At 35.1% G+C, this 21,784-nt stretch overlaps 3 protein-coding genes across 4 annotated transcripts; all 3 read right to left on the bottom strand.

Annotated features, from left to right (window-relative positions):
• Positions 1-40: 40 nt before the first annotated feature.
• LOC105218126 (Golgi to ER traffic protein 4 homolog) lies at positions 41-1,380 on the bottom strand. Its single transcript, XM_011193505.3, has 2 exons — positions 848-1,380; positions 41-788 (listed from the first exon to the last, which is right to left on the bottom strand). Exons 1-2 carry the CDS (start codon positions 1,214-1,216, stop codon positions 117-119), a joined length of 1,041 nt encoding a protein of 346 aa, XP_011191807.1. The 5' UTR covers positions 1,217-1,380; the 3' UTR covers positions 41-116.
• Positions 1,381-2,128: 748 nt separating this feature from the next.
• LOC128919990 (uncharacterized) lies at positions 2,129-7,872 on the bottom strand. 2 transcript variants are annotated; one of them, XM_054226082.1, is made up of 8 exons: positions 7,463-7,872; positions 7,373-7,401; positions 7,252-7,304; positions 3,823-3,899; positions 3,582-3,772; positions 3,313-3,525; positions 3,102-3,244; positions 2,129-3,042 (listed from the first exon to the last, which is right to left on the bottom strand). In XM_054226082.1, coding segments are annotated over exons 4-8 (624 nt in total). In that variant the 5' UTR covers position 3,899; positions 7,252-7,304; positions 7,373-7,401; positions 7,463-7,872; the 3' UTR covers positions 2,129-3,041. The 2 variants fall into 2 exon arrangements, with proteins under 2 accessions (XP_054082057.1, XP_054082056.1); XM_054226081.1 differs by lacking the exons at positions 2,129-3,042; positions 3,102-3,244; positions 3,313-3,525; positions 3,582-3,772; positions 3,823-3,899 and adding an exon at positions 3,908-5,886 and having other exon boundaries at positions 7,463-7,703.
• A 6,607-nt stretch (positions 7,873-14,479) lies between these two features.
• LOC105218123 (uncharacterized) lies at positions 14,480-19,441 on the bottom strand. The gene is made up of 5 exons (XM_011193501.3): positions 19,166-19,441; positions 16,251-16,530; positions 15,580-15,741; positions 15,140-15,513; positions 14,480-14,692 (listed from the first exon to the last, which is right to left on the bottom strand). Exons 1-5 carry the CDS (start codon positions 19,306-19,308, stop codon positions 14,617-14,619), a joined length of 1,035 nt encoding a protein of 344 aa, XP_011191803.1. The 5' UTR covers positions 19,309-19,441; the 3' UTR covers positions 14,480-14,616.
• Positions 19,442-21,784: the final 2,343 nt, after the last annotated feature.

Raw genomic sequence — 21,784 nt, 5'->3', positions numbered from 1 at the left:
TAAAAAATTTCGTCTGACGATGAGATAAAAAGAATGCAAATTTAACATGCAAAAATTAATAGTATATTTCTTTGAAAAACATGAATATTTAGTCGTATTATCATTCTTATTTGATGTTAATCTAGATTGACAGAATTCGAAGCACCACCAGTACGTAAACGTGCGTTGGAATTAGGTCTAGCTTGTGGCCCCTGTTGGTTATCGTCATCATCATCGTCATCAAATCCTTGGAACAATCGTGTGAATAAATCACCAAACATGCCGCCCATTAAACCGCCTCCTGTCATTGTAGGTGGCGGCGCAACACCAAAGAAATGTATTCCTATTTTAACCAAGTATTTTTCGAACGAAGGATCTCTATTCAACGATGGTTTATATAGATCACATAAAGCACGAAATGTGTCGTGACGTCCAGTGTCGATACAACGAAACAAAAAGTGTACAAAGTTTAAAAGCGGTTGTTTGAAAGGAGCCTCTTTACGTCTAATGCTTGAATGATTTGTGGTGAATGAGATAAAAGTATCTTCAGCGGTCTTCCGATCTTTTAAACATAACTGTTGTAGTACCGCCTGTACTATGAATAAATCCAATTCATTTGCATAGCCTTTATTTTTGTGGATTTTTATTAAAATCCGACCGCATAGATTTCCATCACGACTTAGTAAGAAGTGATGACGTGCTTGTTCGTAATTTCCTTCAGCCCAAAAAACTTGAGCAATAGCTTTGTGCATGTTGGGATGCCCTAGAGTATTGCCCGACATATCACTGCTCCATTTAATTGCGCGACTCTAACAAATAAAATTTAATGTAAGTGACTAATAGCATAGGAAAATGTACACAATTTTACAATTAAGGTTTCTCGCTCCACAGTTGTATGACTTAAAAGTCCAATAAGTGTACCTAATCGTTTAATCCAAATGTCGCCATCATTACTAGCATTATTCTCGGTACTTCCACGCTTATCTAATGTGTCAATAAGGAGGAGGGATAGATCTGCAGCACTAGTTTCTTGCTGTTTTGACACTAGCTTCATTGCACCGCTCCATAGCAAATCCAAGCAATCCTCATATTTTTGCTGACCGGTGTATCGAAAGTACAATGTGCGATACATTTGATGTGCTTCATAATAGTTGCCCGATTCAATTGAATTTTCCAGCTTAACGAGTACGCGGCTAACTCCTCGCTGTGCGCCACGATCTGCAGCAGTTGCGGTCATATTTGTTGTTGAGCCTTGAAAAATCCTTTCTCTTAAATAAATTTTTATTTTTTAAATAACGGCACAACTCTGTGCAAATTAGTCAATATTTTATATTTGGATTCTGCACTTATAAATTCGTGAAGGTGCAGACACAAAACGTCAAACCCTGATTCATTTCTCTTATTTGACATTCTAAGGAGCTGGAAGACGTGTAAACGTCAAATATAAAAAACAACTTGTTTACTATTAGGGAGACCCAAAAAAATGTAATATTAAAGATAATAATAACTTTTTACTGTTAGTTCTTTTGGTAGGGTTTAACAGCTCTAAAAGACGGAGCTTACTTATATACCTATACACATGCAAAATTTTCAGCTTTTACCAACACATACGCAATAGTAACTTTTTGTAGTTAAACGGCTATCTCGGTAGTTAGAGTGGCAACATTCATTAATGTATGTTATTTGTATGTATAAGAGAGAGAAGCACGTACTCCCTGCAAGACGGGTAATTTTCAGCTAACATGTTACAGCTGTGTTACTCTAAACATTGGCAAAAATTAATTTGTATGTTACTTTTGTTCGAAGCGTGGGAAAGAAGTAACACTATGCCCCTACTCGTTCAATGGTCTTCTCACTCTATCCAATTACATTTTGCATAAGTGGTCCCGTTCTACGATAACACTTATACTTGCCTCCTATTGGTCTAACTAACAGTCTGTTAATGGCATCATATATTTTCATATTTGGCATGTTATATATATGTTACCTCTGCTGAAGCATATGTTAGCACCTATGTTACTCCTATGTTACTCAGAACAGATGTATTTGTTACCGTACGGGTCATTATTTTGGTTAGCAGTTTGTTACCTATATTTGTTATATCTTTCCGCTAACAGGTAAAAATAATTCTTTTTTTTTGTTTTTTAATTTATTTTATTACATTTTCAATCATTACAAAATCAAATATGTAGATAGTACAATCTTATAAACTTAAACAGTTAAGCTATTATTAATTTTTTTACATTTGCAAGTTATTAACATTAAAATTATATTTATATATAAATTATTATAATTATGTAATTTATGTTCTAATTTAACAATTCAAATGATATATAATCTTATTTTATTCTTAATCTAAATATATGTATTTTAACATTGTTGGGTGTGGACTGGATACACCTTACGCAAACCTGCTCACGAAATACCAAGAAATTCCATTTCCTCAGACCTACAGGAAAATTTTGAGGCGAAATAAAGCCCTGTCGTCCTGTGCTCCTTGCAGGAATAGCAGGAACAAATATAATATATATATTGTTGCCTGGAAAATAAGAAAAGAATTAGCAGATTTATATATGCAATTAATTATCTCCATCGTATTACCCACATTTCGATACGTTGCGTATAAATATTATAGCCTCCAAAGTAGTATCCATGCATCCAGGCATCTAACATCTAAAATAGAAAAACAACACGAATAATGAATATATGGAAAATAATACATAATAGAACTACACACTAAAAATTGATTCAGTAATAACAAAATGTTAATTTAATAAAATATATAAAAATGAAATTTATTATATGCAAATATATTTGAATATTTAAATTAAAGCTAATATATACAACTTACAACTCATATATTAAAATAAAAGTTGAATTAAAAATAAAATATATACAACTTATAACTAATATATACAACTAAATATTAAAATTAAAACTAAATCTAAGTAATTAATTTAGATCTAAGCTTATGTGTTTTTTGTTTAAATCTATTGTGGCTTAAGGCCACATAACGTCGCAGCTCCCCGTTAATAGTGTTTTTTCCTTTCTCTGGAAATACATCTAGAAAGAAAAATTTAATTAATTAATATTTCTATATTTATATTAAAAAAAAAACTTACCAAAAACCAGCCCTACGCTTTTCAGATCCAGCAAGGATTTTTTTCTCAAGATTATAGTGGTACATTAAGTCATCTGCAAAGAGGCCACGCATTATGCCATCTACAGTGCCTTTAGCACCATTTGACTTTACCATCAGCCGCATCTGTTAGAAATAAATAACAATAAATTAAATTAAAATCATATTATATTTCAAAGTTAAAAATTATTTACTAGAGCATCTGTGCTTTCTTTTGTTTTTAGCTTGTCTTCGACAAAGCTCAGATGCTCCTCCGATGACATGGGCAATTTTGAAGCAAGCTCCAGATATTCTTCGCCCTTCATGTCACCGGTGATGCGGCTGATGGAATGCTGCGTTTTTGCCGCTATAACGCGACATTCGCGCAGCATTTTGCTTTGTGCTTGGATCTCTGCTTTTTCCGGCATCTAGAAAATGTGGTATAAATTGTTTTGTTTAATAAATATAAAATTGTATTCCTTACGTTCTCCTTTAGGACCTTCCGAATGGCAGTGATATTCTCCGATACAAATTTAAAATCGGAAATTTGTCGCGATTCAATTGCTTTCAATTTTTCCAAAAGTTCTGCATGGCCGTCAGATGACACAGTCGGTACCACAGTCGGATTATCTTGAGGGGCGCAAAGATCGTAGTGCCGTTTTTTAAATACTTGTACTGTAAAAAAATTATAATTAAAAATATTACAATTTTAACTTTAATACAACCTTTAACGGGGCTGAACGCTTGCGAGCACTCCACTTCAGATTCGCTTTCTTCTGTTATGAAATCTTCAAAATTCATTCTAATGAAAATCATTAAATAAATGATGTATTATTGGAATTAATAAAAACTTATTTTCTAAAGGTATAGAAAAATATTTATATTTAATATCTACCCTATTTACAACTACCTCAACCTCTGAAATACTACCTATAATTATACCTAAACCAGCAGAGGCAACTGGCTCCTGAAAATAATCCCTTGTTTCCGATAAAATAAGTCCTACAAAACCACCCCCCTCAATTTTCTCACCAATAATTTTTATAGGCCCGTTTTCCTCTGAATAACAAAAACTATCTTTATCTTTTTTAATATCTAACGAAAACAACCCAAATTTAGAAATTTTATTAGAAACCGCAAACGAATTTTTTCTCTCATTATATCTATTTTAATTGCTGCAATACTTTATCCGGCTTTTTTATCATTTTTTTTTTAAGTTTGCATATAATTTTCGAATTTATATGCGGAGAAGCTGTCAATCGCGCCAAATCGTCTTACGCAGTCAGCTAGATGTAATAACCCGTGTACATTAAAGCTAATTAAGTGTTCGCCGTGTAAATTAGAAAACAAATAAACAAATTCATGTACAATTTTTTCAGCTACATTTACTTTATGTTCATCTAACTGCTCATAAGAAAGTATTCTAATTCCGACATGTAGCAAAAGAAAATTATAGTAAAGGTTTTCATTAATGCAGTCTTTCAAAACAAATATACCTGTATACAGCAAAAATTGTCGGAACTCTGTGGATTTCCAATTATTTATTTCATTAAAATCTCGCACTATGCGACCAAATTCAGAAGGTACAAATTTTGCCAAAAAACGCAGCTTCTCGTTCATTATATTTATATTTCCCTTAGAAATAAGCAATTTTAATATTTTTTTCGTTATACCTAAATCTACCAAATGCATTGGTTCCAAAGGAAATTGTGAAACCATATTAAAATTTGCAGATTCCAATAAAATTTCTTTATCCCTATACTCTAATCTGTGGTGTTCCCTATCTCTCCTATTTCTAAAACTATCATCACTACGCGATAATCCCACAGTTGTTGAAAAACTAACTCTACCTTTAATATAACGGCTTGAACATACACATTTCGGACAACAATGTTTTCCTGTATGCGATATAACCCCAGTCACAAAGGCGCGGGCTGGAGAATCACAGGTAAAGGACCTAATATCGAACTGTTTGCTTACCTGATTTCTACCTACTTTTAGTCCGTTAGCTCTTAGAAAACCTACTTCAACACAAAAATCTCTGAGAAAATCGTCTGGGTTATTTGGTTTACTTCTTCCTTGGAAGCAAGCAATTAAAAACGGACTAACATTAGGAAAATTTACAATGGAACCCATTACAGGCCACACACAATTTTTAGACGATTTTGTCAGTTGAAGCCCATCTATACCAACGTCAATATCTATCCTTTCACAATTTTCTAAAAAATCAAATTCTATACTATTTAAGTTTTCTTCTATTCCAAAATATAAAAATTCTCCACCTGGTATAATTTCCACGCTAACTTTCTCTCTAGTTGTACCTAACAAAGTTTTAGCTGATAATGGCAAGCCATTTACACCTACTTTATCTAAAGTTTGAAGTAGGTCAGTAAGAGCATTCTGTGAAATATTTAACTAATTGCCCACGCCTTTAATTCTACCGCTTTATCAAATTGTGATTGGACCTCAATTTCCTCTGCACTGTCAAAATCTTCTTCAAAAAAATATCTATTATCTCTGTCACTATCGCTATCATATATTACATCAAGCCTATTAGCAGCTGCTCTGCTGGTACAAGGAATATCATCATTATTTGCTAAATCACTCCTGTCAAAATCATTTGAAACCTCTTGCTCAGATTCATTTAATTTACGAAATTTCGCAATAGTAGCTTCGAATTTCGATTTTTCTTTGCTCAAGAGGTTTGCAAAAGTCTTTTTATTCATTATAACTTTTGTTTAAACTCAAACTTATCTGTTAAAGAGGAGACGAATATCCACGTCCACAAACTAAAAAAAAATTAAGTGATGTATAGTTGAATTAAAAAAAATATTAAAACAAAATCTGTAAAAAATTTAATTGTTATCAAAAAAATTTAAATTATAAATTGTTACTTTACAAAAGACCTTGTATTTTTAGAAAAAATTAAATTATAGATTAAATAAGAATATATCTAATAGGAAAAGCTTGAAAAAATAGATATGTAGAATATATTTTACTTTATGCCGAAAATAAACTGAAGAGGAATGTTAGTAAAATTTGAAATATAGATTAAATCAGAATATATTTAATAGCGAAAACTTGAAAAAAAGATATGCAGAATATATTTTACTTAATGCCGAAGATAGTGTTGTAAAATTAAGGGCCTAAGTAATATAAAGATTAATGAACTGAAATTGAAATAAAGGAAATAAACTCTACGTTCAAACTACAAATAGCCTTTTAAAAATATAATGTCAACGTTAGTTTAGATTTAATTATTAGATGAGATATGTATGTGCATAATATACTTAATAGATTATGTGCATTATAGTATTATATTGCATAAACGAAAATATTAAAATAAAATGTTTAAAATGTTATTATATATAACTATCAATTGTAGCCATAAATATCAATTATAACAAATATGAAGGCATTTAAATTATTACATGAATGAATATTAGTTAAATAGTTCAATCTATTGAACCGGTTTTAATGCACACGACTGCTTTGGTCCAACTTAAAAGATGGTATAGATTATATTTCAAATTTTAGTCGCAATGTTCATCCGACTGTCCATTCGGTCATGCGATAATTTGAATTGAAATCTTGATGCCCAAATGAAACTTCGTACACGCTACTATTCGCTATATCAGATTCTATTATAGATTGGCAAAACCGCACAAATGCAAAAAAATAAAAAAGAAAGAAAGAAGAAAGTAAAAAATAATACTTGCAACATTTATTCACAGCACGGAAGGACATTTGGATTTATACACTTTCAGAAGAGATTTCAAAATACATATATGTACTTTATCTACAGCGAAGCGAAAATATAGTTAAATCTCTAAATAAATTGCGAGAGTGTAAAATGTTCGGTTGCACCCGAACTTAGCCTTTCCTTACTTGTTCTTCTTATATTTAGCACTTTTCTTTTAATATTAAGATTATTTAATTTAGCACTTGAATTTTTGTATATTATTATTTTATATTTAACCATTGAGGTTAATATGTTCAGCATTCTGCAAACGAGCAGATGCTGACATTCAAACGCACATATTTAAATGAGTTGGGTACCAACCACTTATATATCCAATTCATTCCATATCCAATTTTTACCTACACACTTGCATATAATAATAATTAATTATGATAATATTAAAATAACTTACATTTCCTTTGGTATAAAATGAAGTCCCGGTCGTTGTATTTGCTTTGATTTTGCCTGCAATTTCATTAAAACTTTATTAGTAGAAACACACAAATTATTAGATAAACACAAATCACACTTACCTTTTAAAATTAATTCTTTTATATATCTCCTATATACAAAAACAAATCAATTAATATTAACAATAAAATTTAACCAAAAAATAACCTTACCTTTTCAAGCCCAAATTTTTTTTAAAATGACCAAATTGCCGCTTCAATTTCAGTTTTTCATTTTTTTTTGTAATGTAATATCTGTCTTCTTTTAGCATGTTATTATATCAATATGCTTACAGTGGCAATATTTTTTCTCGTTCTAACTAAAGCTTTCTCCAATTCAATTCCAAATTGTAAACAAATGTAAGTGTTGTAATTGTATGTGTAAACAGCTGAAGAAAGTTTGATTGTGTTTGTGCAGTTTGTTACCTCCGTCTTGCAGGGCACAATGAACCGATCAAAATCTCCGCCATGGCCGCCATTCATATGAAAAGAAAATTTGAAATGAGTGGATGTAAGTGCGTATTAATAATTTGTTACTGATATTATTTTATATTAATAGTAAATTTTCTCTTTACAGAGCGATGCGGGGAATCCTACCAGCAGTTCTACAAGACATACAACGGCAATCGCTCATCATCGTACAATACAAATTCGAATTAGAATTCGACGTATGATGGAAGCAGCACTCATAGCCCTTTTTGTCAGGAAGTAAAACCGTTCAAAAAGTTTTATATAGTAGCAGATTAACCAAGAAGTTTTTATAATTTTAATTAAAAATACGTGAATAGAAAATAGTTCGCTGAAATTAAATGTTTGTGTAAAAACCTTGGAACCGCTTTTTAATTATCTTATTCAGTCATCCTAAATGTAATCAGTCAACATTTTGTATCCATTGACCGAACATTCCTTGCCCTTTAATTGTAGCGAAAGCATAATTTTTAGACCAACTTCTGAAAGACCAATTAGTTTGTAATTGTCTGATAATTTATTATACGAGGGCTGCTATATATATTTCTGACCTAATAATGAAAATAGGAATATTTATCAACGAAAATGGTTTTATTGTTTTTCAAAATATTCTCCATCAAGATTTATGCACTTTTGCATGCGCTCAAATCAATTTTCGAAGCATTTTTTTTTAGCCTTTTTTTGAGCGATTGTCAAATTGTGCGGGATCCAACGAGAACAAACATTTTTTACGGCCAGGTGTTCATGCAATATCGAATGTATGCTGGTGGGAGAAATGCATAGGCATGCCTCTATCTGAAGGTATGTTACATGACGGTCTTGCATTATCAGTTCACGTACGGCATCGATGTTTTCTGGCACAACGGCTGTTTTTGGACGACCTTCACGGAATTCGTCTTTGAGCGAACGTCGGCCACGATTGAATTCGTTGTACCAGTTTTTCACAGTGCTATAGGATGGTGCTTCATAGCCATACAAAGATTTTAGTTCATCGATGCACTCTTGTCGCGATAATCCACGTCGAAAGTTGTGAAAAATGATCGCACGAAAATGTTCACGAGTTAATTCCATTTTTTGGCCGAGATAAATTTTTTAATTCCCTGTAAATAAAACAATTCACGACTAAATGACAAAAAGTTCTGAGTGATGTTATGCTAAACAAGTAAGGAAGGGCAAAGTTCGGGTGTAACCGAACATTTTATACTCTCGCAATTTATTTATTTAACTTTATTTATATTACATATATAATACACAATTTGACCCACATATTCGTCATATATATTGTCCATTGAAAGTTGGAAACCATAATATTAGGTTAGAAGCACCGAGGTCCTCGTGTTCGATATATGGGGCCTTAAAAATCTATGGGATAGAATGGGGCTGCCACACTATTAACATAGTATTTGTGCAAAGTTCTGCACTGATATCTTCACTAGTGCTTACTTTATATATTGTAAAGTAAACTATTCAGACCTACTTCAAAGTTCTGGCATATGGGAAGTAGGCGTGGTTGTGAAGCGATTTGGCCTATTTTCACAACATATTATTGGGATGTAAGGAAACTATTAAAAACCAAGTTTTATTGAAATCAGTCGAGTAGTTCCTGAGATATGGTTTTGGACCCATAAGTGGCGACACCACGCCCATTTTTCATTTTGTAAAAAAATCTGCGTGCAGCTTCCATCTGCCATTTCTTATGTGAAATTTAGTGTTTCTGACGTTTTTCGTTAGTGAGCTAACCGACTTTTAGTAATTTTCAACCTAACTTTTGTATGGGAAGTGGGTGTGGTTATTACCCGATTTCTTTCTTTGGACTGTATTAAGAAGTGGCTAAAAAACGACTGCAGAGAGGTTTGGTTTATATAGCTCTATTGGTTTCCGAGATATGTACAAAAAACCTATTTGGGGGCGGGGCCACGACCACCTCCCCAAAAATATTACATCCACATATGCCCCTACCTAGTGCGATCATTCATACCAAATTTTATTTCCATAGCTTTATTTGTGACACTTTATGTGTTTTCGGTTTTCGCCATTTTGTGGGCGTGGCGGTGGTACGATTTTGCTCATTTTCGAAAGCAACCTTCCTATGGTGCCAAGAAATAAGTGTGCCAAGTTTCATCAAGATATCTTAATTTTTACTCAAGTTACAGTTTGCACAGACGGACAAACGGACGGACGGACAGACTCTTCCCCCTGATCACTTTGGTATATATAACCCTATATCTAACTCGTTTAGTTTTGGGTGTTACAAACAACCGTTATGTGAACAAAACTGTAATACTCTCTTTAGCAACTTTTGTTGCGAGAGTATAATAATTATTAAAAATGTAAAATACCATACTAATTTATAAATGTAAATACCTCATACAAATAAAAAAATAAAAATAAAATAATTTCAATTTTTCATTTTTAAACGGAAATGTAGGTGACCTATGGAATGAAGACCAATGGAGACCAATGAACCAAATTTAAGTAACGAAACGGTGACCCAACAAATGACAAATACCTGTGATTAAAGGGTTACCCTGAAAATGATAAATCGAACAGTCTCCACTGATAGGTTGCTGATAAAAAAAACTACTACAGGGGGCTCTGCTAACCACAGAGTGACATATGCCTTTCCAAAACAAAGAAAAATTAAAACAGAAAGACATATGCAGCATTGGCACCAAAATCAATGAGAGAGAGCGAGCAAGATAATCACACCGACATTCCGTAAAAGAGGAGAAATGGTAACATTTTTTTCTGCTGCTATAACAAGAGAGACCAATAAAATAAAACAAGTTTTTTTTTACTGGTAACCAATACACCAAAACGACGAAACAGCTTCGGATGAGAGATCCCGATTTTAATGACGACCACTGCAAACGTTTAAAGGACTACGATTTAAGGGCATGCACCTGGAATGTCCGGACCCTTAATTGGGAAGGTGCCTCTGCCCAGCTGGTTGATGTCCTCGTAAGAGTAAAGGCTGACATCACCGCAATCCAAGAAATGCGATGGACGGGACAAGGACTGAAGAAGGTGGGTCCTTGTGACATCTACTACAGCGGCCATATAAAGGAGCGCAAATTCGGTGTGGGATTCGTGGTGGGAGAGAGACTCCGCCGTCGAGTCCTGGCATTCACTCCGGTGGATGAACGTCCAGCCACAATCCGCATCAAAGCGAGGTTCTTCAACATATCGTTGATTTGCGCCCACGCCCCGACGGAAGAGAAGGCCGAAGTGATCAAAGATACCTTCTATGAGCGCCTAGAACGTACCTATGAGCGCTGCCCCCTCCACGATGTCAAAATCGTGCTTGGCGATTTCAACGCTAGGGTGGGTAAAGAAGGTGTCTTTGAAATATGGTCATCTGTAGTACTAGATTCCAGCATAAGAAAATCCATCAAGCTACTTGGCTGTCCCCGGATCGAATCACTCGCAACCAGATCGATCATGTTGTGATAGATGGACGACATGTCTCCAGTGTTTCTGATGTGCGTACGCTTCGTGGTCCCAACATCGACTCGGACCACTATCTTGTAGCAGCTAAAATACGCACCCGCTTCTGTGTAGAAAAGCGCACACGCCAGCAAACACAAGGAAGGTTTGACATCGAGAAGCTGCAATCACAACCGACAGCCGAACGATTTTCTACTCGACTTGCACTCCTGCTCTCTGAGAACACTCATCAGCATCTCGGTATAAGGGAGCTGTGGGACGGCATATAAAACTCCTTACGTACAGCTGCAACCGAAACGATTGGTTTTCGGAAAAGCCAAAAAACAGCTGGTATGACGAGGATTGTCGTCTCGCAGTGGAGAGAAAACAGACTGCCTACCTCGCAATGTTGCGATCGATCGCAACACGAGCGGGATGGGAAAGATACCGACAGCTGAAGAGGGAAGCGAGACGCATTTGCAGACAAAAAAAGAAAGAGGCCGAAATGCGTGAGTATGAAAAGCTTGAAAGGCTGGCCGACAGGGGTAATGTTTGAAAATTTTACGAAAAGATCCGGCGACTAACTGAAGGTTTCAAGACCGGAGCACACTCCTGTAGGACCCCCAAAGGTGATCTAGTTATTGATGTCCAGAGTATACTGAGTTTGTGGAGGGAACACTTCTCCAGCCTGCTGAATGGCAGTGAAAGTACAACAACAGGAGATGGCGGACCCGATTCCCCAATCGACGACGATGGAGCAGATGTTCCATTGCCCGACCGTGAAGAAATTCGAATAGCAATTACCCGCTTGAAGAACAATAAGGCGGCGGGGGCCGATGGATTACCGGCCGAGCTATTCAAATACGGCGGCGAAGAGCTGATAAGGTGCTTGCATCAGTTTCTTTGCAGAATATGGTCGGAAGAAAGCATGCCTGACGATTGGAATCTCAGTGTACTCTGCCCAATACACAAAAAGGGAGACCCCACAATTTGCGCCAATTACCGTGGGATAAGCCTCCTCAACATCGCGTATAAGGTTCTGACGAGCGTATTGTGTGAAAGACTAAAGCCCACCGTCAACAAACTGATTGGACCTTATCAGTGTGGCTTTAGACCCGGAAAACCAACAACCGACCAGATATTCACCATGCGCCAAGTCTTGGAAAAGACCCGTGAAAAAATCGACACACATCACCTTTTTATCGATTTTAAAGCTGCTTTCGACAGCACGAAAAGGAGTTGCCTTTATGCCGCGATGTCTGAATTTGGTATCCCCGCGAAACTAATACGGCTGTGTAAGCTGACGTTGAGCAACACCAAAAGCTCCGTCAGGATCGGGAAGGACCTCTCCGAGCCGTTCGATACCAGACGAGGTTTCAGACAAGGTGACTCACTATCGAGCGACTTCTTTAACTTGATGCTGGAAAAAATTATAAGAGCTGCAAAGCTAAATAGAGAAGGTACAATCTTCTACAAGAGTGTACAGCTACTGGCGTATGCCGATGATATTGATATCATCGGAAGCAACAACCGCGCCGTTTGTTCTGCGTTTTCCAGACTAGATAAAGAAGCGAAGCGTATGGGTCTGGTGGTGAATGAGGACAAGACGAAATATCTCCTGTCATCAAACAAACAGACAGCGCATTCGCGTCTTGGCTCCCACGTCACTGTTGACAGTCATAACTTTGAAGTTGTAGATAATTTCGTCTACCTGGGAACCAGCATTAACAGCAATAACAATGTCAGCCCAGAAATCCAACGCAGAATCACTCTTGCCAACAGGTGCTACTATGGACTAAGTAGGCAATTGAAAAGTAAAGTCCTCTCTCGACGAACAAAAACCAAACTCTACAAGTCTCTCATCATTCCCGTCCTACTTTACTGTGCAGAAGCGTGGACGAAGTCAACATCCGATGAGACGGCACTAGGAGTTTTCGAGAGAAAGGTTTTGCGGAAGATTTATGGTCCCTTAAACATTGGCAACGGCGAATACCGCAGACGATGGAACAATGAGCTGTATGTGTTATTCGACGACATAGACATAGTCCAGCGAATAAAAAAACAGCGGCTACGCTGGCTAGGTCATGTTGTTCGAATGGATGAAAGTGCTCCACTCTCAAAGTATTCGATGCAGTACCCGCCGGAGGAAACCGAGGAAGAGGGAGACCTCCACTCCGATAGAAGGACCAGGTGGAGAGGGACCTGGCTTCGCTTGGTATAACCAATTGGCGCCAAACTTCCAGAAGGAGGGATACGTGGCGCGCTGTTTTGGACTCGGCTATAACCGCGTAAGCGGTGTCTACGCCAGTCAAGAAGAAGAACCAATACACCATAAGATATGTAACTCTACTCGTCTTGTAGGGTTTAGACTGCTTCCAACAGATTTTCATAGTTCTTTCTCAGACAGACATTTCCGCTATTAACGCCTAAATCGAATCGAAGAAGCACAATTAGTTAGCTTCGGTTTACCCAGTTTTTTCACTACTTTTGGCTGGCAGGGGTCTTGTAGGGAAACAGTGTGTATGTGTATCACCTTGGATCACAGCTGTCAACGCATTCAAATGCGCATTTAAGCTACATAGCTCGTGTATGCGATTGCGAATTCGAAAGCGTTGAAATGCGCTTGACTGCGTTTATTTCGAGCACCTCCATATCCCGGACGTTACGCGTTCAAGAAATTGCTCTCAAGTTGCCACACACTCACTTTTTTACTACCACATTCTACGCTTTAAATTTTTTCAGGCAAGAAGCGTTTCAAGCTGATGATCAAAAAAAGATCTAGAGTTCTCTAATTTTTATATTACTAGTATCAAAATTTTAAAATTAATGTCGAATAAAGTTGAAATAAGTGAATTATTTCATTTTACAAAGTTGTACACAAACAGTGCATTTTATGGATCATAACTCTTCCGAAGTATCTGTCATGGCTTTAAATTTATGTCAATTTTGACAATTGGTTCTTGTGATCAACTTAAAAGCAAGTTCTTTCCCGTTTAATGGCAGTGTAAATGCGTTTTTGAATGCGCATTGTTCCGCTTTCGCATACGCGAGCTATGGAGCTTCAGCTTAAGTACTAGAGCTCTGAGCTCCTCCTAAACTTGCAAATTGTTCAAGAGCTTATAAGATTTCATATTTTTGCACCAAAGCCATTAACGTCAGCCCCTTACGACAATACGAACCGAATATATCATTATAATTTACGAGTTGACACCTCTTTATAGCCAAATTAGTATCAGAACTCTTAAAATTATAGTTCCTAGTCTCTTAATATTATTATTAAGTATGTTTGTATAGGACTTTCTTAAAAAGCTTTTTATTTTTGATTTATTGCATAAACATTTCTGTATTGAAATATGAGTTAGTTTATTCAACCAGAATATGTACATAAATATGCATGTGTATTTAAGTGTAGTTTTTCATCCATAACATTCCATTTATTTCGCATTCGATACTGCAGACTTGTATTCTTCCAACTCGATGTCATTCCAGTTGTAAGGTCTCGTGAAAATGCTGTTAATAAATTTTTCGTTTATTAATTTATACATACATATTTATTAAAGATCATGAATGCTCTTTTTAAGTTAAACTAACCAAAGACTACAGTGAAAACCATTTTGTACAACGAAAATAAGTTACAGTTATATTTACTGTTCGCAATGCAATAGTATCAGCAATGGTGTTGTGATTGTTTAACTTGAGTAATAAGGTTAATGGCATTGAAACATCGACAAAAAACATCGGAAGTAAAATTATAGACCTGGGGCACTAGCCCCGATAAAAGAAAAATTTGTCCGAACATGTAACATTCTCACTCTCACCCTCGACAGATATGCATATGTACTTAAATAAATATACAGTTGAACTTCCATAACTCCAAAGTTTCTCTAACTCGTGGATTTTTGGGGAATATGGTAATTTGAATTAGGGAAGTTCAACTGTATTATATAATTTACTTACGTTTCACGTAATTGTTGCAATATCTCCATCTCCTTTTGGCTAAGTCCGTTATAATAGGCAGCTAGATTGATATCTAACAGCTTGCAAGTTTCCATACCGACTAAAAATGTGCTCGCACCATCCAATTGCATAAATTGATACATAGCCAATTTGCCAAGCTCAATATCGGCCTCCTTACAAATATTCGCTGCTTTGCGACATATTGTCTTCACATTATCATGTGCGGGATGCCAAGGCTGTGGTCCAGCGTTGGTCAACAAACCTAATGCATGAGCAGATGCGCAAACAATGCCGATATTATGCTCTTGGAAAAATTTCACATAATGCTTTAGTGAATCGTCTAGTAGCGTGTGCCGCGAATACGTGAGGATGGTCTGAATATGAAAGATAAATGTGTAAAGTTAAGAAAAGTTAAAAAAAAATATTGAAAGTATTATTACATCAACGCACGGCGCACGTTCTATGCACTCCTTAAGCAAGTCTATATTGTAACTGGTGATACCGATAAACTTTGCTTTGCCTTCCTTAACAATTTTTTCCAGTTCGGGCAGACATTCGCTGACAATAACGTCGATATCCTTGGCAAAATCGATATCATGAATCTGGAAAGAGTAGGTTTTTACTATATATTAGTTTATAGACTCACTACCGGCTAGTATTTTGTATAATTGGCACATTTTTTTGCACAAATACTGAACAAGAAGTGTAGTATCACTAATCAAAAAATTATCTTGACTATAAATTTTCAAAGTCCTAGATACTGAACATGAGGCGGTCAGTGCATGTGGCTAATTTTTATTTCAGAGTGAATCTTTTGTTTGCAATAATGAGCCTCTGGGCCAAAAATGGCTTAAATCGGGTTACTTTCTCTTTGCCGGCCGTAACACATCTTTAAAATCTGCCCAAGCGGACATATTCAAATAAAGATATTCCCTTTCTTTTGAAAGCAAAAAGGATTCAGACCTTTAAAACTATAATACTGCAGAAAATGTTAAAATACAAATTTACTACTTGTTTCTCTTTGAAAATATATTTTAAATTTAATAAAATTGAAAAACAAAATGGCAATATTATTACCATATATGTAGCATAATTGAGAACTATTTCTTACCTGTATTATGTCCACATATTTGATACCGAGTAGTTTTAAGCTGTTCTCGACACTTTCTCGAGTTCTTTTGGCAGAGAAATCAAATCGGGTAACTAAATCCTTCTCATAGCGTCCAACTTTTGTTGCTATATAGTACGCCGAACGTGGTACATTTTTCAATGCCATACCCAATACTTCCTCGGAACGACCCTGTCCATAATATGGCGCTGTGTCAATGTAATTAATTCCAGCTTTTAAAGCCTTTTGGATCATTGTTATAGCCTCGTCCACATCTAGTTCTCTATATATACATAATTATAAACATATAAACGAAAGTTATTAAAACTAATGTAAAAAAATAATGTTTTTATTAGGCACAATAACAAGACAAAAAATATTGAGAAATATTCTACCAACCCTCATACATTATTATTATTGACAGCGAGTAGAAAATTTTCCAGGTTAACCTCTAACGACATTTATGTGCATCTGTGATTATAGATAAAGATACATATATGCAAGTCAAAGTGCAATAGTACATAGCAACCTTGCTATTGTTGTGCAGAGTAAGTATTAGTTAACTAGAGTATTTCATTTTCACTGATCATCACTTTTATACACTCGCAACAAAAGTTGCTAAGAGAGTACTATAGTTTTGTTCACCTAACGGTTTTTTGTAAGTCATTAAACTCAACGAGTTAGATATGTGGTTATATATTTCAAAATGACCCGGATAATGAGACAAGTTGAAATCCGGATGTCAGGCTGTCTGTCCGTCCGTGCACCGGATAACTTGAGTAAAAATTAAGATATATTGACGAAACTTGGTACACATGTTCCTTGGGACCGTGAGAGGGTTGCTATTGAAAATGAGCAAAATCGGACCACTGCCACGCCCACAAAATGTCGAAAACCGAAAACACTTAAAGTGCCAAATAAAATTTGGCATAAAGGATCACACTAGGCAGGGCATATTTGGATGTTATTTTGTTTGGGAAGTGGGCGTGGCTACCCTCCTAAATAGGTTTTTTGTATATACAGTTGAACTTCCATAACTCGAACTATCGAATTGGCAATTGAAGTCAAAATTCATACAAATTACCTTCTGTAACTCCGAAGTCTATCTAACTCGAAGTTTTTTTGTGGATTGTGGTGAATCGAGTTAGAGAAGTTCTACTGCATCTTGCAAACTAAAAAACAGTCCAAAAATTAAAGATATCTGATAATAGCCACGCCTACCTTCCATACAAAGGTTATGTTGATAATGACTAAAAGTGCGTTAACTCACTAACGAGAAACGTCAAAAAATCTAAATTTTACATAAGAAATGGCAGAAAGAAGCTACACTCAGATTTTATTACAAAATGGAAAATGGGCGTGGCGTCGCCTACTTATGGGTCAAAAACCATATCTCAGGAACTATCTATTTCAATTAAATTCGGTATATAATATATTTTTTGACACCCTGATGAAACGTATGAAAAATGAATGAAATCGGTTCACATCTACGACTACTTCCTATATAATTCAATTTTGAATTCCATAATCACTTCACTTGGCATCAATCCGACTATAACTTTTCAATGCCCCGGATATCGAATATAAAGAACTCAGTGCCTTAGAGTAATTTTTCATTAAAAATATCCGTAAATCTCTCAGATATCTTAATTTAATTCAGAGGGAATCGTTTTCTTCTAATATTAAAAATTGTTAAAATCGGGTCATCATCCCCTAGTCTCATATACCCAATTATAGATTATTTAAAATACGATGGGCTTAATACCTTATAAATCTTTTAATATGTAAATTTCTTAGCCAAATGAAGTGAGAATATAATTTTGGATATAATGTATGTTGGTGGAGAAAATGTGTGAAATCGGTTCAGGAATTACCTCAGCCCTCATATACTATATATAATGATTTTCGTTATTCTATTGGACTTTATGCCGAATATGTGGGTCAAATTGTGTATTATATAATATTAATAAAATTACATCAATAAATTGCGAGAGTATAAAATGTTCGGTTGCACCCCAACTTAGCCTTTCCTTACTTGTTTACTAAATTTGTTTTTTCAATCTATCTTCAATCTTCTATCGAAATAAATCAGAAAAGTCGGAAAGTGGCAAGTGGCAAGTGACAACAGGGTATTCAGAATTGCTATTGAACGATGACCTCTACAATGAAGCATTGGTGTTGATTGAAGATTTGTGTTTGATCATGAGTGGCAAACTATTGACTTAAATTCATATGTCAGCGTCAAATCAAAAATGTACTGAATCGTCAATGTGAGCGTACATACGACAGAATAACTTTGGAACGACAAGTACAAAGATTGGTTCAACGCTACTAAAGTTGGACAAACGGCACATTCGGCACTGAAGCTTCCGTTAAACATGTAAGTCAATGAAACATCTGACAAAACTGATAATATGGGATGAGTGCACAATGGCTCATAAACGGTCTCTAGAAGTACTTGACAGAACAGTGAAAAATCTGCGCAATATTGACTTTAACTGAACGTTTTAAAGTAAAATTCCGGGAGATTTGTGCTCATACAAATCGATCGATCGTGTTGAAAATGAAGACGAAACCGTGAATTATCCAGTGGAATTTCTAATTCTTTGGATTTGCCTGGCATGCCACCGCATCATTTGGGTCTCAAAGTTGGATCTGTCATTATTATGTTTCGCAATCTTCATGCGCCGAAACTGTGTAATGGAACCCGACTGATTGTGACGCAGCTATCGAAAACAAAAAATGTTGTTTATGAAGCTGCGTTACATTAAGACATTTAGAAAAATACCAAATAAATGATTTTCAACACCAAAAAAATTCAACTTTATTTTCTTTTCAAAAACACATAATTTTACGCAGGATACCATAATAACACATAATTTTTCTGCGGGGTCAGCTAGTGAACAATAACAACTTACCCAAATAAATCACTTAAAGTTGCTGTACCTAACGAAACTGTCGACACTTGCAGTCCTGTACGACCTAGAGTACGATACTCCATACGTTTGCAGAGTTCCTCATCATGTAGGCCCCGGATGAAGGTGTTTGGTAACATGGACATTTTTAAATTACTCCTTTTTTCTTTAAACACAGTTCGCACAAAATAATATATAAATTGATTGATAATAGTGGGAGATATTATTTGCGTACGACCCGCTTGAATTGCAACGTTAGACTGCTTCAGGTAAATGTAAAAAATTCTATATATACTTACGTAATATGTGGCTCCCTCCAACAAAGCGTATCAAGTTGTAGTTATCAGTTATAATAATATTTCATCATGTTATGAAAATGTTTACATCCATATACACATCGCTCATTTACAAGAATAGTGTCATAACTCAAAAAAAAAAACGTTTTTTGAGTTGAATATGCAAAATGTCCTCAATTTCATCGTCCATATTCTGTAAAAATTACATTCTGATAAGTAAAAAAATAAACCGTAAAATAAGAATGTGCCGTTATTAAACTTGTTAAGTTGCATTTTTCTTTAACCACAACAACGACACATCTCAGTTGTGCCAGAATGAGGACTGGTTTCTTTACGAAATAACAACATATTTTGTGTTAAAAAGATATTTGTGAAAAGGTAATTAAATATTTCATGTTGCTTTTTTCAGGAAAAACGACACATTTGACTATTGACGGCGAAATTGATTTATATTTTTCACAAATAACGATACAATTCAAAAGGGGTCACGTTTATGCCTACAACAAACCTTCAGTACACTCTTTTGAGTCCACTTACGCTCATCATTTTATTAAATATAGTGGAACTTCCATAACTCGAACTTTTGAATTGGCAATAGAAGTAAATTTTCATACAAATTTCCTTCCATAAATCGAACTTTCCGAGCAAGGCATAATACAAAATTTAAAATTTTGCCACCGAGGCAGAATTTTCAAAGAGTCCGTCTATAGGGTATGGAGGCGAACAAAAAATATGATATTACAGTAATGGATTGCATAAATCACGTAAAAAAGACATAGGATACTGACGGCAAGAGCCAAACAATAGTAAACTGCAACAATCAAAATTACAGAATTTATGTTTTGAGGTTACATACACATGTACAACTTTATGCGAAGTAAAAATTGTGTAAAAATTTATATTTTACAGGTTTCTGAAAATTTTATATTTTAATGAAAATTTCTATAACTTGAAGCCTCTCTAACTCGAAGTGTTTTTGTGGATTATAGTTATTCGAGTTAGAGAAGTTCCACTGTATATTATTAACGAGTGGGACGTCAATACACTTATGGGATTTTTCTATATTTGCTAAATAAGAGACAATTGAAAACTTTAAATCGCTCTCCTGAAAAATCGACTTTTTTGAGTTGTGACAATATTCACGTAAATGAGAGAGAGAGTGCGATAAAGAGCACTCGCACACACACAAAGCGCGCTTCGCTGTAGACTGCATTTGGTGAACGAAAAACCTTATGCTTGCAATATTTTTGATTTTTCAAAAACTTCAACCCGAAAGAAAAAGGATTTGATTTCGGAAAATTAAAAAAATAAGTATGCCACTCGCGAGCCTAGAGCAAATGCTTTATTTAAAAAAAAAATTATAAAAATCGCTTCAGAACTTTAGGAGATTAGCCGTTACAAACATTTTTTATATAAACGATTTTATATAATTAGTATAGAAGTATAGATAAGGGAAGTTATGCCCCGATTTTAACCTTTTCTGGTACAGAGACACATTATTAGAAGAAAAATATTTCCTCTGAATTAAATTAATATACCTGAGAGATTTACAGAAATTTTCGGTGAAAAGTTCCCATGGGGCACTGAGTTCTTCATATTCGATATCCGGGCATTGAAAAGTTATAGTCCGATTTCGACAAATTTTTCACAAGTGATGCCACAGATCATATACAATATTTGTGTAAAGTTTTATTTTGTTATCTTCATTGGTTCCTTAAGTATGTATATATTATAAAGTGAAGGAATAAGATGGAATTCGAAAATATGTTATATATAGTTATATGGGAAGTTGTCGTGGTTGTGAACCGATTTCGTCCATTTTCCACACGTGTCATCAGGGTGTCATGAAAATATTATATACCGAATTTCATTGAAATCTGTCGACTAGATCCTGAGATATTGTTTTTGACCCATATGTGGGCGATGCCACGCCCATTTTCCATTTTGTAAAAAAATCTCAGTGCTGCTTCCTTCTGCTATTATTTCTGTGAAATTTAGTGTTTCTGACGTTTTTCGTTAGTGAGTTAACCCACTTTTAGTAATTTTCAACCTAACCTTTGTATGGGAGGTGGGCGTGGTTACAATCCGATTTCCTCCATTTTTGGACTGTATAAGGTAGTACCTAAAAGAAAAGACTCTAGAAAGTTTCCTTGATATACCTGTAGTAGTTTGCGAGATATGTACAAAAAACTTAGTAGGGAGCGGGGCCACGCCCACTTCCCCAAAAAAAATAAAAATGCCCCTGCATAGTGCGATCCTTCATACCAAATTTTACTTCCATAGCTTTATTTATATGTAGCTTAGTTATGGCATTTTAAGTGTTTTC

Source organism: Zeugodacus cucurbitae, chromosome 2 (assembly GCF_028554725.1).
Source record: "Zeugodacus cucurbitae isolate PBARC_wt_2022May chromosome 2, idZeuCucr1.2, whole genome shotgun sequence".
NCBI classification, from domain to species: domain Eukaryota; kingdom Metazoa; phylum Arthropoda; class Insecta; order Diptera; family Tephritidae; genus Zeugodacus; species Zeugodacus cucurbitae.
The sequence above is the reverse complement of the archived record's forward strand: the minus strand, read 5'-3'. Positions and strand labels throughout refer to the sequence as shown.

Bases quoted from the DNA above. Each gene is read 5' to 3' on its own strand.
- LOC105218123 (XM_011193501.3), bottom strand. From the start codon at position 19,308: ATGTCCATGTTACCAAACACCTTCATCCGGGGCCTACATGATGAGGAA. The intron at 16,531-19,165 runs GTAAGTTGTTAT...ATGTATATATAG, and splicing joins ACTTTAAGTGATTTATTTGG to AGAACTAGATGTGGACGAGG. The intron at 14,693-15,139 runs GTAAGTAAATTA...ATTTATTAACAG, and splicing joins TTGCAACAATTACGTGAAAC to CATTTTCACGAGACCTTACA.
- LOC128919990 (XM_054226081.1), bottom strand. From the start codon at position 5,233: ATGGGTTCCATTGTAAATTTTCCTAATGTTAGTCCGTTTTTAATTGCT.
- LOC105218126 (XM_011193505.3), bottom strand. From the start codon at position 1,216: ATGACCGCAACTGCTGCAGATCGTGGCGCACAGCGAGGAGTTAGCCGC. The intron at 789-847 runs GTAAAATTGTGT...TTTATTTGTTAG, and splicing joins TGGAGCGAGAAACCTTAATT to AGTCGCGCAATTAAATGGAG.